The 17,179-nt window shown below is 37.1% G+C and overlaps 1 protein-coding gene across 1 annotated transcript in view; it reads left to right on the forward strand.

The window, feature by feature from the left end:
* Nucleotides 1-17,179, forward strand: part of VWA3B (von Willebrand factor A domain containing 3B) — a 2,054,405-nt gene that overhangs the window by 1,504,760 nt on the left and 532,466 nt on the right. The window contains exons 20-21 of the mRNA XM_044071813.1: nt 1,130-1,352; nt 7,584-7,704. Of these exons, the coding sequence (XP_043927748.1) occupies nt 1,130-1,352; nt 7,584-7,704 (344 nt within the window). The remainder of the gene's footprint in view (nt 1-1,129; nt 1,353-7,583; nt 7,705-17,179) is intronic.

A 17,179-nucleotide genomic window follows, 5' to 3' on the forward strand; every position in this document is an offset into this window, starting at 1 on the left:
ATATGTTGGAGCTTTTCTCCATGGGCCTCCTCTAAAACAAGGTTTTTGACTAAACCCATTCAGACAAACCCAACAAACAAAAGTAAAATAAATAAAATAAGATAAGAATCCATAGTTTTTTGATTACATTGATTTCCTGAAAAAGAATGGTGTTGTTTTTTCTTTGGTTCATAGTAGGCTTGAAATGTATCTCTCATCACTACGAACTTGTGGTCTTTTCCTACTCTTAAAGGCTAAATGTGTTAAAACGTTGTATTGCTTCCACACCTACAGTTTGTAAAACATTCAGCACTGGACTTTCTTCAGTTTTGAAGACATTAAGTATCACAAGACTCCATAAACTATACAGATCTCTTTATTAATATTCCTTAACTGCTGTTGTGCTGAATATTCAATTTATTTTAACAGAAATCTGAAAAAGTTGTCTTCAAACAGTCACTGTATAAACATCCAGTAAATTTGTTTCTTGCTTGTTGCCTGTATTTTTTCCATGATGAAACATTCTCTTTAAGTTTCTATGATACATAATCTCCAGATACAGAAATAAAAAAAACAGTGCGTGTGTGTGCGTGTGTGTACGCGCGCGTGTGTGTGTGTGTGTGTGTTTGTGTGTGTGTGTGTTTGTGTGTGTGTGTGTGTGTGTGTGTGTGTGTGTGTGTGTGTGTGTGTTGCATATGTCTACACATATGTGTGCGATTTGGGGGAAGGAGCACTAAAAGGCTTTGATCTAACCTCTTTTCTTCCCCTGCCTCTTCCAATGTGCCAAGGGATTCTGAGGCAGTTCATCTGTCTACAACTTTAGTGTCTAGTATTTGTTAATGGATCTAGGCTGTTGGTAGGTCATTTGCTCTTGTCTGAGGCTGTTTATACATACACATTATCATCTTCAACCAAAAGCAGTGCATATACTCACTTTTAAAATTATTGCAATGTTACTGTATGGGCATCAGAGTTATAGTTTCATTACAAGTTGTCTGTCTAGTCTGTACTTATCTTTCAAATCCTCCTTAAAAAGGAAACTAATCATTCAGTCATGACTTTACTGAACAAATAAAACATTTGCCTAGCCTTTGTTAAGAAAGATGCTGTTTATCACATCTACAAATATCTTTATTTTTCTCTTTTTGAGATTTGCAAGTGATGAACCAGTTCCTTTTAGGGAAAACAGAGAGGCTTTACTACAGGCATTAGATCGACTGGGTTGGCCTATCTCTTTAGCAGATATAACTTTATTAGAAGATGAAATCCAGACTGGAGAAACATACTTGCAGCAAGCATCAGACCTACATAAAGCTGCAAAAGAAAGGGATAAAAAGCTTCCGGAAGTGCAGAAAAATGATTGTGATGATGAGGTGAGTACAAATATAATTATGGCAGAATTGTCATTCAGGATTAGTACTGGTGTGTGTTACTTGAAAAACTGTTGATCTTCATTTGGGAAGTGAGTGTACTTTTATACCTACAAAATGCAGAAGAGACTCAAATTTCTAAGAAAAACACCAAACTGCTGTGTCCACTGATGAAACTTTGTGTGTTTGCTTAACTGAAAAAGCTAGTCCAAGACTTAAAGTATGCTGTCTCTTCCAGAATTGAAATGTGTAACTGTTTTACAGTTTTGGTCTCACTTAATAGCCCATTCATGTTAAACCTTCCTTTGCCATCCCATATGGATATACTTGCTGACCTGGATATCAAGGTTGCTGATATATCTGGAACTAGAATTGTAGTATCAAAGGTGCACAGATTCTTCAGTAGCAGGCCTAGACAGTGTGCTTCTATTGCTTTGGCACAAACCTCTCACAACAGTGCCTTTAGTGCCCAAGTGTGTACTGATACAAGCAGTGGTTAAAAAAAAAGAAAATAAAAAATGATATACTGAATTTGAGTTTCTATGATACATAATCTCCAGATACAGAAACAAAAAACAGTGGGAGTGTGTGTGTGTGTGTGTGTGTGTGTGTGTGTGTGTGTGTGTGTGTGTGTGTGTGTGTGTGTGTGTGTGTGCGTGTGTGTGTGTGTGTGTTGCATATGTCTACACATATGCGTGTGATTTGGGGGAAGGAGCACTAAAAGTCTTTGATCTAACCTCTTTTCTTCCCCTGACTCTTCCAGTATGCCAAGGGATTCTGAGGCAGTTCATCTGTCTACAACTTTAGTGTCTGGTATTTGTTAATGGATCTAGGCTGTTGGTAGGTCATTTGCTCTTGGATGAGGCTGTTTATACATACACATTATCATCTTCAACCAAAAGCAGTGCATAAACCCACTTTTAAAATTATTGCAATGTTACTGTATGGGCATCAGATTTATAGTTTCATTACAAATTGTCTGTCTAGTCTGCTCTGTTTGTGTAGCTTTTCAGTTTTCCCTCCTATGCCTCTTTTCTCAGCCCACCACCCATCCTGGAACTTCTTGAAGGATTTTGCAGTCTTATAGTCTACTACCTGCTCAAGTAACCTATTCCATTTAACCTCTGTTGTCTGAGAGCAACTGCATTACATTTTGCATGAAAAAGTACTTATGTCAGGGCAGAACTCTTTGCTTCTAACCTGGTAGACCTGCCCCTCCTTCCTTCTCCACCATGTGTGTAGTTCTCCTAAAGGTCTTGTGCATACACATCTTGACTCCTCAGTTTTGCTTAACTTCAAATAAGAATAAATTTAGCCCTGTTAACCTGTCCTCATTCCTTTTGTCTCCCATAACCTTTATTACAGGGGTAGCCTTTCTTGGTGCCTTATCACCTAGCTTAATAATCTTATCCATTTATAGAAAACAGAACTGAACATATATTCCAGATAGTCTGCAACAGGGATCTGTAGAGGAGGAACAACCTCTTGCTTCCTGGAAAATGTTTCCTTAGTACACAACCCAGCTTTGTATTGGCATTAGTTACAGTTTTATGTAGTTTCATTCTGCTGCTACCTACCATACCAAGTGTTTGTTTTACTGATCTGTGCTTTTTAGGATCACTCCTCCCAGCTGGCATGTCATGCAAGGATTATTATAGCCCAGATGAACTGCTTTACACTTCCTTCAATAAAACCTTCATAAATGCTTCTCAGTTCACTCTGCCAGTTTCCTCAAGCTCATGTGAGGGTTTAGTGCAACATCATCCAGTGTTCCTTCTGTATTAATATCATTAACTGATTAGCTGGTCTTGAACTCATTGTCTGTCATACCTTGTAACTGTACAGGTTTCTGCAGAATGTCCAGATTTTTGCCTCGGATTTTTGGTCCATTTTTCATAAAATTGTGTTTTTTCTGGCAAATCAGTGGCAAATAATTAAAGACTAAAGTTAGAAAATAATGACAGACATTTGAATTTCAGACTTCATACCCTTCATAAAATTCATGCTAATGCAAAACCTCTTGTTTGTAAGAGTAATATTTAAAAATTATCCCTATTTTTGGGCCTTTCTCCCACTTTTATATATGGCGTTGTGCAGATTTCTTGCTCTAAGAGGTTGAGAGGTGAGTTATCCGTCTTGACATTAGGTACAAAAATACCAAAAACAATCAAGATTGATCCCCTGTGAAAAGCCACTGATTGCTTGTTTCCATTGAGAGGACCCCCCTCTAATTATTGTTCTTTGATTCCTGCTCCCTCCAGCCACACTTCTACCCATTTAGTTCTCCAAGTTTTTATTTTATCAGCCTGTGGTGATGGGCTGAGAACAGAGGATTTGTTGAATTCAGGGTATGCTCTTGATTTCCTTTGTCAAGTTCCAGTGTAACCTATTCATAAAACTGAATACATTTGACCTGACCTGACCTGTTTTCCACAATGCACGTCAGAATGCACCCTGATGTTTATTGTTTTCCTGTAAATTATCTGGACTTTCCCTCAGAATTGCTTTCCTTGTGAAAGACTGACACATGGTCAATAAAAAAATGCTTGATTTTTGCAAATCATGATCACTGTTCCCCAGAAGCCTACCTGCAAACTTATAACTATTTGTTTTGCACCTAAGTAAGCTTTCCACACTTAGCTATGCAGTCACAAATAGGAGGAAAAAAGAAACTCTCCATCGAAGTATTTAATGATCTCTCATAAGCAATAATCCTGTTCTGACTAAGACTAAACTTTTAAGTCAGTAAAAGGTGATATTGACCATTTGAATTCAGTCAGTTATTACATGACCAACTGGTTTACCCTGGAGGGAAACATTCAGAATGTTCTCCATGTTTTTTTTGCTACTGTCATACTAATGGGCCTGTATGTTTCTCAGCGGGTTTTAGCTTATCTCCTATGTGGTGATACCACCATATTTTCCCATCATCCCTCTAGAACCACACTACTTATGAGAGACTGGTTTGAGAGTTATTTCAAGATTCATAGGTGTTTACTAGGCTAATTACCACAAGGGCTTTTTTCAGCCTAGCCATGTATCTCAAGTCTCTGATAAGTTCTGGTACCCTTGATAAGTGCTTAGGAGATGAAGCATTTACAAGCAGGAGCCTGGCAGATGACTGGTTACAGGCTGCCTATGTCTATTAAAGACATAGGTGCCAAACCAGGGATGAATTACCTGTTCCCCATCCAGTTGTCCAAGTTACAGTTCAGTTGAGCTAAGTCACATGGATGGGAAGCCTGTTCCAGAGAAGGGGTAGTCTCTCCAGCAGGTCCTATTTATATCACAGGCAAGGTTTAAGTGTTTAGAATGAGTAATTCTGGTGCTGTTTGTTTTGCGCATATGGGATCTGTCAGCACACTTGAAATATTTTTGGGGTATACTGTTAGCACCCTCTGCAGCGTTTCCTTTAATTCATTGAGTTTCCTTTATACAATTTCTCTTGGTATGTGAGTGTCTGCCAGGTGTCTTCCTTCTTTGCTCTTTCACGTTTCAAAGCTGGCACTGTCTGTTTGTTGTCTTTTTCTGATGACAGGAGTAAAACATTAATTGAAGATCTCTGCCTTCCTGCTTTCTCACTATATCTCTACTCCTTCCCTCCATGCTCAATCTCTGCAGCTATGTGTTGCTCTTCCTTTTTCCCCTAATATATCTTGACAATCATTTCTTCCTTGTCTGCATTCCTTCCTTCCTTCCTAGATCTTTTGCTAGATATGTATTTGACTTTCTTACTATCTTGTAATCTTTTTTAAAGCTTTCTCAGTCTTCATATTCCTGTCTGTACTACTCTTCTCTCTCTTTTAACTCATAAAATATTTTGTCCTTTGAATTAACTGCCTCCCTTCTGAATCACATTGACTATTTTATTCCCCTTACATTGTTCTGTTTTGCAAGACCCTTTTCTCTACCTATTTATATCCTGTTGGAAGCTTCTCCATTTTGTTGTCTCAGCTCCATAGCGTTGCTCATTGTGACTTTCCAGCTCTTCCTGTCAGTCTTGTCTGACATGGTGCTCTTTTCTCACAATGTTTACTCTTAACGTCTAACTCAGATTCGCCATCACATTCCTTTTTATATTTGTTCCTACCCATTGTATCTTCTACCTTCTCTGATGATTCCTGTATCTTCTTGCCTGCTGCTGTGTTTATTTAGTCCTTCCTCAACACTTCCTATTGTTTTATCAAACTATTCTGCACAATATTCCACTTCCCTGTGCTTCCTGACAGTCTCCTATTATTCCAAATCCTGCTCACCATTTCATTTTCTTTTACAGGTTTTGGACATTGAATTATTGGATCTTGAGCTAATTAGTGGCACGAGTACCCCGTGAAATGGCCATCACTCACCACTTCTGTTGTTCTTCTTGCATGTCATCGTTGCTCACTTGTTTTAAGACATATGTACTGCTTTCATCTATGAGAGGCTTTCTTCCTTCCTAGTTTACCTTGTCTTACCTCAGTCCAGGAAGATTTTTCACGGCCATTCATCCAATCCATTCTCACTTGCCTGCCCACCTGAAATTCCTTATGATCAAGTTTCTTCCTTTCTTTTTTATTTTTAAACACCTTTTATTTAAATCTTCACATTAGGTTTCCAATTCCTATAAGTCCTCTCTTCCTGTCCCACTTTCAGTTCATGCTTCAATCCTTCATGTATTTTTTGTTCTACCTGCCTTACCCACTTTAGTTATATTATTTCTTATGTATATGCCACATTTGAAGTTCTCCTTTTTCCATAGCTGTAGCTTTCTAACCTACTGAAAGTTTCCTTTTACCCCATACCTCTGCCCCCAGCTCTTTCTTTTCTTACCACCCACTCCTTCTCTTTCCCCTCCGTGTTTCCTCTTCCTCTTTAGTTTCCTATACGTATCAGTCTGTCCTCTCCTTTCTGCACCTGATACATTTGCTACACTTGGTCTGTTCTGCGTATCTTCAAAACATCACCATCAATCTTGAGCAGTTTCTACCCAGTTGCTTCTACTCTGCTCCTTTTTGTATCCCTCTTTTGTTTTCTTTTCCAGTTCTTATCTCATGCAAAATCTCCCTTTTCTTCCTCCTAGCTCCTAAAATGACATCCATCCCGGTACTATTATCTTTGCATCTGTCTGTCTGTAACCAGGTCACACAGGCTATGTGTTCCCCTGTTATTCTTTTCAGGTGACCCATCTCATTTTCTATCATCCCAGTCCTCCTTCAATCTGTGCGTCTACCTTTGCATTGTATTTCTTTAAGTCACTTTGCTATCATCACACATTGATCACCTGGCCCATCTCAGTTCTTCACCTGTTATGTTTATTTATTTGTTTATTTTTATTTATTTATTTTTTTTTTAAATTTCTTCTCTTTTTATCACATCTCTTTCTGTTCTTAGAAATGCCCCAAGCTGGCTGGTGTCAGAGGAATGTCAGAGGTACAGTGAACAGATATTTACTGTTTGTCTGGTCTTGGGAATTAACATATGGTACAGTCAACCATTAATCATGGTCTTTGTAATTTTTTCTACAGCTTTTGATTCTGTGCGCTAGCTAAGTCTCTGGAAAATTCTACAAAAATTAGGTGTACCAAGAAAGCTCATTAACATTTTGGAGACACTTCCTTCAGATGCCTAAAATAAGGTACAGAGACAGCTTACAGTTGGACTTCTTTAACATCAGTACCTGGGTCTGTTAAGGATGTACTATTGGACTTTATTTAAATCCAAGCAATGTGCAGAGATTGCCCTGATTAAGGCTGTTAATAGTATCCTTGAGGTCATCCTGATCTTCATGACCTCTCAGTAGCATTTGACAGAATGGTCCATAACATTTTGTTTAGTACCTGTGTGGCTTCTGTGGTCATATGGTCTCATATCCATCACACTTAACTCAGTAATTACGATTACCCGAAGTTGTCATGTCCACTTTGGTAATGGCTTACTCTGTCAACAAAATTTAGTCACACAGTGCTGTAGACTTGTTTTGTGATGTAGTTCCTTGTCCTGTTCCTAAAAAGGAGATGCTTTTCTTAAATGAATTTCTGTTCACATTTAGTTGCCAAGATTAGAGAAAAAAGAATACGGGATCATCTAGTATCTATGCTGTGGCAGAATGCTGCAGTTTGTGTAGTAAGCAGTAATGGTATTGTTTTTTATACTGTGATATTTGATAGCTTGACTACCTTAACAGCAGTTTTTCTAATGTATTTTAAGAGACTGTTGAGTTTCCTAACATTAACCTTTCTCCTTTATTTTAAGGGAGTACACCACAAGCATCTAAAAAATGATGACCGAGCAATGCAACAGAGTAAAAAGCTTGACACCCTTAAAGGTCAAAGGGTGATTGCAAGATCTGAGATTGATGGCTTTTATTATCCAGGTAAAAGTATTCATACTTAAAGTATGGAAATTTAAAATACAAATGCAAGTTGCTGGCTTTTATCTTAATTTTCCTAAAGCACTTAAAGTCCATTCATTTTCATATTAATCTTAACCCTTCTTTTTGACATTCGCACACCAGCATTTTCTTTCTTTTTGAGTGTTTAATATAACTGATTAGTTTCCAGATTAGTAAATCCACAAAAAATGAGAAACTAACTAGAAAAACTCCACACAAAGATCTGGGAATAGCCAAATGAACCACCAAAATTAAAACTTTATTTTCCAAAGGATAGCGCTTTCATTCTGCACCAACTTGCAAAACTTCATCAGACAAATTAAATAAAAAATCAGTCCCATTTAAATATGCAACAGTCACATGATACTTATTACGACTTAAAAACCTGTTTCCAGAAAAAGACTAATGTATACAAACAAATAATATATTCATTAAAAAGTTTGCATCCCTGTAATTACTCATCAAATCATCACAACCTAAACACTATATATGTTTAAAAATATATCTTTACTTATTATCTCCTAAGAGCTCTCAGCTTTATAATGGGGCAATAGTGACACGTTCATTTAAACCAGGCCAAAAGCAGGAATTTAATTCCCCAAGTAATGGAGAAGGTAATACGGGTTTTCCATTGAGAAGATCTGAGCGTTTGAAGAACTGACAATACAGGAGCCAATGGGAAACCGGAGAATACAACACACCTCCCAGAATGAGCCAGAGAGAACTGACCAACAGATATAGGCCTCTGACTGTGAACCAATGGCAGCTATAATGGGAAGGGAACAGGAGGTAATTGCTTGTTTGCCTGTTATACCCAGCATTGTTTGGGGTGTCCAACCTTTTGGCTTGCTGGGGCCACATTGAGTGAACAGAAATGGTCTTGGGACCGCATATAAAATATATCATATAGTTAACTCTTTCGTTGCTCCGGAAGACCACAGCAGACCTCCTGGCTGTACTGTAGGTGCACTTGAACAATGAATAAATGTAATAAATGCCTAATATTTGCCTTAAAATTCTAATTCTCATTCTAATTCTAATTCTCTAATCTAACAGTTAACTCTAACATCTTAGTTAATATCTATAGCGATATATATATATATATATATATATATATATATATATATATATATATATATATATATATATATATATATATATATATAAATATATATATATATATATATATATATATATATATATGTATATATATTTTACAAATAAACAGATATTCACTACAGCACTAGCATTTCTCACTGGGAAAACCATTCCAGCAGTAAAACTACGTAAAATGTCAACATCAGCAGTCCTACAATACTATAATCCACAAAAATAACCCAACAAATTTGCAATAAAGTAAAGAATTCACATTAATGACTTAATAAAACAATTCTGAATAAGCTACAAAAGGGTCTCACCCAAACAAATAACTGGTGCCAGAAATATGGCCTCAAGCTAAATGCCAAAAATGCATCATCATCCCCTTTGAGGAGAGTGATGTCCCCACAAATTATCACATTAATAACAATGTTGTAAGCACGCAATAAGTTGTATGGTACTTGGGCACCCAGGTTGATAGAAACCTGACTTTTGACCACCACGTTGTCTCCGTTGTAAGGAAAGCTTTTTACATGGCCCACTTCATTAGTAAGGGTATCTCATCCAGGGACAAGGAGGTCATAACATCCCTGTATTCTTCCTTTACAATAGCCATTATTGAGTGCAATGCCCCTTTTGACATGTGCCTCAGCAAAACACCCTGCCAAAAGAAAGACTACAATCATTTCTGACAAAAAAGGTCAAAGGACTAAGTTCACTATGTTATCCAAACAGACTAAAAAGCTTCTTGCTTTCCTCTGTCTCTCACTGGCCCCTATACATTTCACCATTGGCTTGCTTTCCAGGCTAAGAAAGATCCTGCCTTAAAAGACTTCCTCAACCTCAGAAATACTGGTTATACTTAAAATGCTAACTACAAAGACCACAGCTTTCACTGCAATATAAACAAGCCATTTTTATGGACAGGTTCTTGACACAAAAACCTTCAACTTCTGTAAAAAGCTCCTCTCATTATCATACAATGTAGTTCAGCCTCACAATGGCTGGATGGATAGCCATAAATGTAGTTCTTGGGTAAGTAGCATAGCCTTCATCAAACCAGATGGAAAATCCACATACTAACCTTTCCTAGCTGGATGGCTAAGATCTAATATTGGTTACTCAAATCTAGTTGCCCATGAAGAGGGGCATGTTTAACTAAGAATTCCATTTGCAAAATTATATTCAGCTATGTACAAACAGCTTTCTCCTAAAAACTTAACTCATTGATATTTGCCTTGCTGTAATTATAACTGTAAAAAAAAATGTTTTTAAGTTTATTCTGTACCTCAATGATTCTCACTGTTACAAGATGTTATCTCTGCCATATTGTATGAGTACTACATCCATAATTTGCTGTCTCTCTCTCTCGTGTATTGTATTATATTGTTTTGTGTTATTTTTGGAGCTTTTCTTCCCGGGCCACCGCTGAAAATGGACTTGTGCCCAGTCGGACTTTCCCAGTAAACAAATGCAAAATAAAATAAAATAAATAAAAATAAACTTCCCTCCAATCTAAAGCCATTTGACAGACATTTTAATTTGTGCAGAAGTTACTCACAGGACTGACAGTTTACTGAGCTGTAATGCTGACCTTCGCTTTTGAAAAAAAAACAAAATTCCCAGACTTTGTCAATAGCTCAAAGTGTAGAGAGGATTATTTATTTATTATATATTTATTTATTTTTGGAAAACATCTTTAAAACTGTTAAATTGATTACACACCCAGAAACACAGAAAAGTTATTGTGATTATGTAAACCACAGACTGCTGCAAGAAATCAAAGTCACATTAGCACTGTATGCTTATGTCCGAACAGATGAATCATACCTGTCAATTCCAAAAGAAGTAAAGTAGCTTAACATGAAGGTTATTTGCAAGGTTACATGGCAGTTTATATTGGAAATAAGCAGAGATATTAAAAAGGCTCTGTTTTTCATAATTATGCCGAAAAGTCTTCCAAGGTAAATACAACTTCTGATTTAGTATGGAACCATACCTCTCAACCTTAGAGCAAGAAATCTGGACAAAGCGAAAAATAAAAGTGGGACACAAGCCCAAAAATAGTTATGCATCACAGACACCATTGAAACAACTGTAGCTGCAAACATTATACATCCCGTATAATCTTTCTATCCCATCATTGTCAGTTAAGCATTATATGGCTCATTCAGTCCTGCCTTCTTTTGCAACAAAGAAAACCATGCTTTGAAATGACAAATTCATTAAAAATAATAAATAAAACACATTGCATCAACATCCTGCAACTTCCTACCTGCAAGCAACCACAGTGCTTTCACTGAAACTAGGGCTGCTTGTTTCCCCAGAATGACAGCTCTCCCTAATTAAGTCTAAGGGTATACAATCTACCAGTATCTGGATTACCTGAAATAAATTAAATTATGGCCTGTAAATTGAAAGTACACTTTGTTTAATTAAACTATATTTCTAAGCCCACTTACTATATTTTTTCAGTAACATCCCAATATCCATTTCCAGGTCACTTTACAAGACATTGGCAGTGGTAGACTTGACATCCTTCAGAACCCCATAGACCCACGCTAATACATTGTCCATTAAATGTAAATATCCATCCACTGTAAATGGCAAGAAGCTATGTCTTAAAAAATCTACTTCTGGCATGCGTGCCCAAGTATTAGGTTTTGAAACAAAGAAACATATTCTCCACAGTCCGTAAGTCTCTGTCTTTAATAATCATCTACTGTTGCAGCATTCCAACACATAATCACACACATACACACTAAAATCCCCAACATTTAAAAAATGACATTGTGCCCACTTGATTTGCCAGTATTGATGATCCGCCAAAGCTATGCTTACTGTTGTCCAATCTACCACTGCTTAGAACCCACCAATGAAAAAACAGTACTAGGTGCTTTTTTGTTTGTCTGAAAAAACAATACAACTTTGTATGCTACAGTCCCACATAGTCAGTCCACTACTGAGCCATTAACCCTAGGCTGCTGTCTCATTCTTACTCCCTGGAACTGCATTACCTTGGATGGCTACTTTTATTTCCTAAGCAAAAGACACACATTGGAAGATGAGGCAAAAATCCAGACATTCTTTGAAAATCCATACAGTTAAGAGGTATGAGTTCATGTTCAATACAACACTCTCCCTGTCAGGAAAGCCGCAATTTAATGTAAGTGTACTCAATGTATGATATATTTGTGAGCTAACTTGTTTGTGTTCAGTAGGTAGACTGATCATTGTTAGCCTCTTTGTGCATGCGTCTCTCTCTCTGTCATACACACACATATACACACATATACACACATACACACACACACACACACACACACACACACACACACACACACACACACACACACACACACACACACACACACACACACACTATTCTTCTACTTTCACGCACTCAATTCTGCTTTCATGCATGCACTCACTCACTCCGTACTTACCTATTAACACAGGAAATTGCTGTCCCTTTCAAAGGCAACAATGGCAAATCCATGCATGAGTCCCTCTTCAGCAAGAACACACACACTGATTGTTCGGCGCAAAATAATGGAGTAAACACACACCCTTTTTTGGCTCAAAAACAAAACTAGAAGGGTTCTTTGGTGCATGTGCACACCGACATTAGCATTACAGGTCACGGGAGTGAAAAACACAAAACAAAAAAAGTGTTTAGGGGCATGCGTACATCGATGCTGCAGTTAGAGGTTGAGGGCCGCATGGAAGAGCTCTGAGGGCCACATGCGGCTCGCGGGCCGCAGGTTTGACACGTCTAGTTAGATAATCAAATTATTGTTTGTTGTATTATTAAAAACAGTGATAATGATTTTAACATCTTTAATTTTTCCGAGATTTCAATTGACAGTATATCTCCGGATTTATTTGCAAAAGGTGCTAGTTTTGTTCCATGTAGGAGAGTTCATTTACCAGAAGCTCTCATGGAGTTAAAGTTTACCTTTGAAAATTAAATTTAGTCTTATTGTTGAATGATTCTGGATTCTCATCTGAACTTATACATGTGGCCAACACATTTAACCCACCCCTACATCCTACTCAGGCAATTTTTGAGAGGGTTTGTGAACTTGACATACGTAGTATATTGAGTGGAAGGGGGGCAAAAAGAGCTTCTACTTTAACATTGGAAGAGAAAGATTTTTATTACATTTATTAAAAGCAGGAATGTCAGGTTAATGAAACCTGATAAAGGGGGTGGGTTGGTAATTATGTCTAACAAAGCACTATCAACATATGACTGGTGTATTAGAAAGTAGAATCAAAAATCAAGGCCAGCACTAAAACATGGTTAATATAACTTCTTTTAATGAAGCATAAATGACAAAAAGGGTAGGGAAAACCCCTATAAGCCCCACAACAAATTCAGCCAGACCAATTTTGGCTAAAATAGCCTTCCTCAGTGTTAAACATAACCAAGTCACATCCACATATTTATATAAAAGCCAAAACATTGCATTGGTCTACGACATTAAGTTTTTGGCCAATTGTGGGTCGGAATGGTTTATATATTTGACCATGTGTACATGCTCTGCTTTTTATATTGGCCAAACATCCAGCCCCTACCTTTACGGATTGGGGAACACCTGAATGATATTAGGAATAAGAGACAATCAGATGCACTATTTAAACATACACTTAAACATGGAAATGCATCTTACAGATTTACTGTCATTGATAAAATATTTGGTGACAAGATGAATAAATCTGAGTGGCATACTATCCTTAATGGTAAGGAAAGGAAGTGGATTATTAAATTAAGTGGGCTCTTTCAGCCTGGATTAAATGACCATTTATAATTAACCAATAATCACCTCTATGTAATTAACTGTATTGTATAAATATAAATATATAAATAAAGAAGTTATATTAACCACGTTTTAGTGCTGGCCTTGATATTTGACTTTGCTGAAGGTTTGTTGGACCTGTGAACTTGCCATACTTGTGAGGGTATTTTTAGTTTAGTATTAGAAAGTAGACCATATGAGTTAGTGACTAGGAACCAGATGAATATGGCATATTATCATATGAAGGTCCAACTTAAAGATATGTTTATCGAAGGGAGAATTTCCGTGGAGAAATACAATTATCTTAACCTTATTTCACCATTGATCCCTACCATCTTCAGTGTGTCGAAGATCAATAAGGACAAACAAAATCCCCCACTGCGTCCGATTGTGGATGGGAGAAGCTCAATTATGAGTGCATATGCTTGTTATCTGGTGAATAACTTAAAGGGATTTGTTAGTGCAGAAGAGCACATATGCAGGGACTCATGGCATTTCTTAGAAAGAATTAATAACTTGGAATTTAACAAGGACATTATTTTTTGACAGTTGATCTTTGTAATCTTTATATTGCCATTCCACACCAACTTGGAGTGACTTGGTTCAGTGAATATTTGTCTAAGAAAGAGATTTGCCAGAATACTATCAATACCTGTGAGGAACTTTTGGATATCATTTTAGTGAATAATTTTATTTGTTATGAAGGAAACATGTATTTACAAAAGGAGGGTGGCCATGGGGTCTCCCTGTGGTCCACTCCTGGCTAATATTGTGATGTTAGAGTGGGAATCTAGATATGTTAGGGCACTCCTTTGCTTCCAGTTTTACATTATATCTCCATTACCTTCATGATATTTTTATTTTGTGGAAGGAGGATAAGGTAGACATTTCTGGATTCTTGGACTTTATTAATTTTACAACTGATTTTTGCAGTTAAGTTATAGTGTTAGGAGCTGAGTATTTGTTATCTTGATACCCAACTTGAAATTAATAATAGATATATTTCCAAGACCTTTCGTAAGGCAACCTACTCCAATACATTTTTCCACTTTAATAATGCACATCCCTACTTCCAAAAATGAGCGGGCATCCAAGGACAGTTAGTTCGTGCAGCACAGATGGTGACTAGAGACACGGACTTTGGAGATGAATGTAAAAATCAACTTCATATGTTTTTGGGAAGAGGGAACCCCCATTCTTTAGTGGAAGAACTGATCCAAGAGGTTGTTTATAAGAGAAAAATAGGTCATTTTGCACCACTATTATGTCAAGGGGAGCCAAAAAAAAATAATGTCTCCCTTAATAGTAGTAGGTAACTTATTAGGGAGCAAATGTCCAACTTTTCAAAGGCTTTTATAACAACCATTAACTTGGATAGTGGGAGGATTAGGGACATTGTAAATAAAATCTGGGTCCTTATAAGAGAGGATAACACTATTAGGAATAAATTGGGGGGAGGGACCCCGTATAGTATATAAAAAAGGTATTAACTTAAAAGGGAGTATGGAGAGAAGGACTGCCCTGATTAGAGGGCCTTGGGGGGTTAAAAATGTGGGAGATGCTCGTGTTAAAATTTATTATGGAGGGTCATCGTTTATGTGTTTTAAATAGAACAATTTATATTAAAGGGAAGTTTGATTGTGAGAGCAAGGGGTTAGTGTGTTTAGCCCTTTGCCAAATGTACATTGGGAAAATGGAGCATCATCTCCATGATAGAATCTATGAACATCGGTATGATATTCGCAGAAATAAAACTACCAGTGCTTTGGAAAACATGTGAGTGAACATCGTGGACATGGATTTAAATTTTCAGTTTTGGAAAAAGTTATACAAAATGAAAGGGGTGGTCCTTGGCCAATATTGTTAGAGAAAAGGGAACTTTTTTTGGCAGCTAAAATTAAATTCCTGTGCTTGGCCAGGTTTAAATGAACATGTCACTGTTGCCCCATTATTAAAGCTGAGAGCTCTTAGTAGATTATGTCATAAAGATATATTTTTAAACATATATGTTTAGGTTGGGGTGATTTGATGAGTAATTATAGGTATGCCAACAATTTAATAAATGCATTATTTGTTTGTATATATTAGTCTTTTTCTGGTAATAGTTTTTTTAAGTCATAGCTGGTTTAAGTATCATGTGATTGTTGCCTATTTAAATAGGACTGATTTTTAATTGAATTTGTCTGATGAAGTTTTGCGAGTTGGTACAGAATGAAAGCACTTACCTTTGGAAAATAAAGTTTTAATTTTGGTGGTTCATTTGCCTATTCCTGGATCTTTGTGTGGAGTTTTTCTAGTTTTCCAGATTATAAAACAGTTAGCAAAAATGCATAATAGTGTCTTTCAGAAAGACAACCACCCCTAAAAGTTACTGCATTGATAATAAACCCCTAAGAACTGACCCTTTGGCCAGAGATTTGGGAAAACATGTGGATGGTGACTTGGCCTTTGACCATTATTTGTCTAATGCAGTAAGGAAATGGTTCTATGTTGTACAACATATAAATGAGAGTATGGCATCTAGGTCCAAAGATGTCATTGTTCTATTGTACTCAGTCCTCATCAGACCAATCACTTAGGGAAATGCCACCTTCGGTATGTGCCTGACCTGTCATATGCAACAACTGGAGCATCCAGAGGTGCCTTACAAAATATACATGTTGTACACAGCATGTCCTATGTGGGCTGTGTCAGAATCCTTGTACTCAGTCTCAGACAAACTGCTGAGTGGCGATCTATGCCTAGCGTTCTAGGCGTCTTATGATCCAGCCTCTATGAACCTGTTCCACATCTCCAGACAAAGGGCATTGGAAGCATCCTATCTAGGGACCTAAATCTGGACTGCAACATAAATAAGACATGTTGGAGGGACAGGTATGTGTCTCTGAGACTACTACCCATCTCATGTGAAGTAGAGTTCCTCCCTGCATTTATTCAAGTACAGTTTAGATTAGTGGATGGGGAATCGTAAATTTATCTCTTCTCTGCCACCTATCTCCCAGGTAGAAAGAAGACATTTTAAATGCTTCATTAACCATACTGAAGCTCTATCCCAATAAAATGATTGGTATCAAAACATGTCAAATATATTTGGGAAGCGAGGCTAGGCTTAAAAATGCCCCTTAGTGTTGTTAGCCTAGTAATCACCTAGGAGCCCATTTTATTTCTGTTATTGATAGAATTAGCCACATTAATAGCTCTTCTGTGGCAAAGAAATATTGGCAAGAATTAACTAATTAGTCAGTTAAGTAAATATTTTTTGTAGACATGGTAAGTGAACTGATTCTCATACCGTTTTCTTATACGATCTGGGCCATGAAACATGACACTTGTATAATAGTAGAAGAAACGAAGAAAGACAGATTAATGAGAAGAGAAAATAAGTGCTAGATGTAATGTTAGAGAATGATGAGACTTCACATTGTGCTCTTCTACTAACAGCAGGTGATATGAAGACAGATTAATGTGAAAAGAATAAGTGCTAGATGACTGCAAACTGGGGGCCATAATCGAATCTCCAGCTGACACTAGCATCCTCCAAAAGGGTCTCACAGAGA

The sequence above is a fragment of the Protopterus annectens genome, chromosome 5.part0 (assembly GCF_019279795.1).
Source record: "Protopterus annectens isolate FY-2018-M chromosome 5.part0, PAN1.0, whole genome shotgun sequence".
NCBI lineage: Eukaryota > Metazoa > Chordata > Ceratodontiformes > Protopteridae > Protopterus > Protopterus annectens.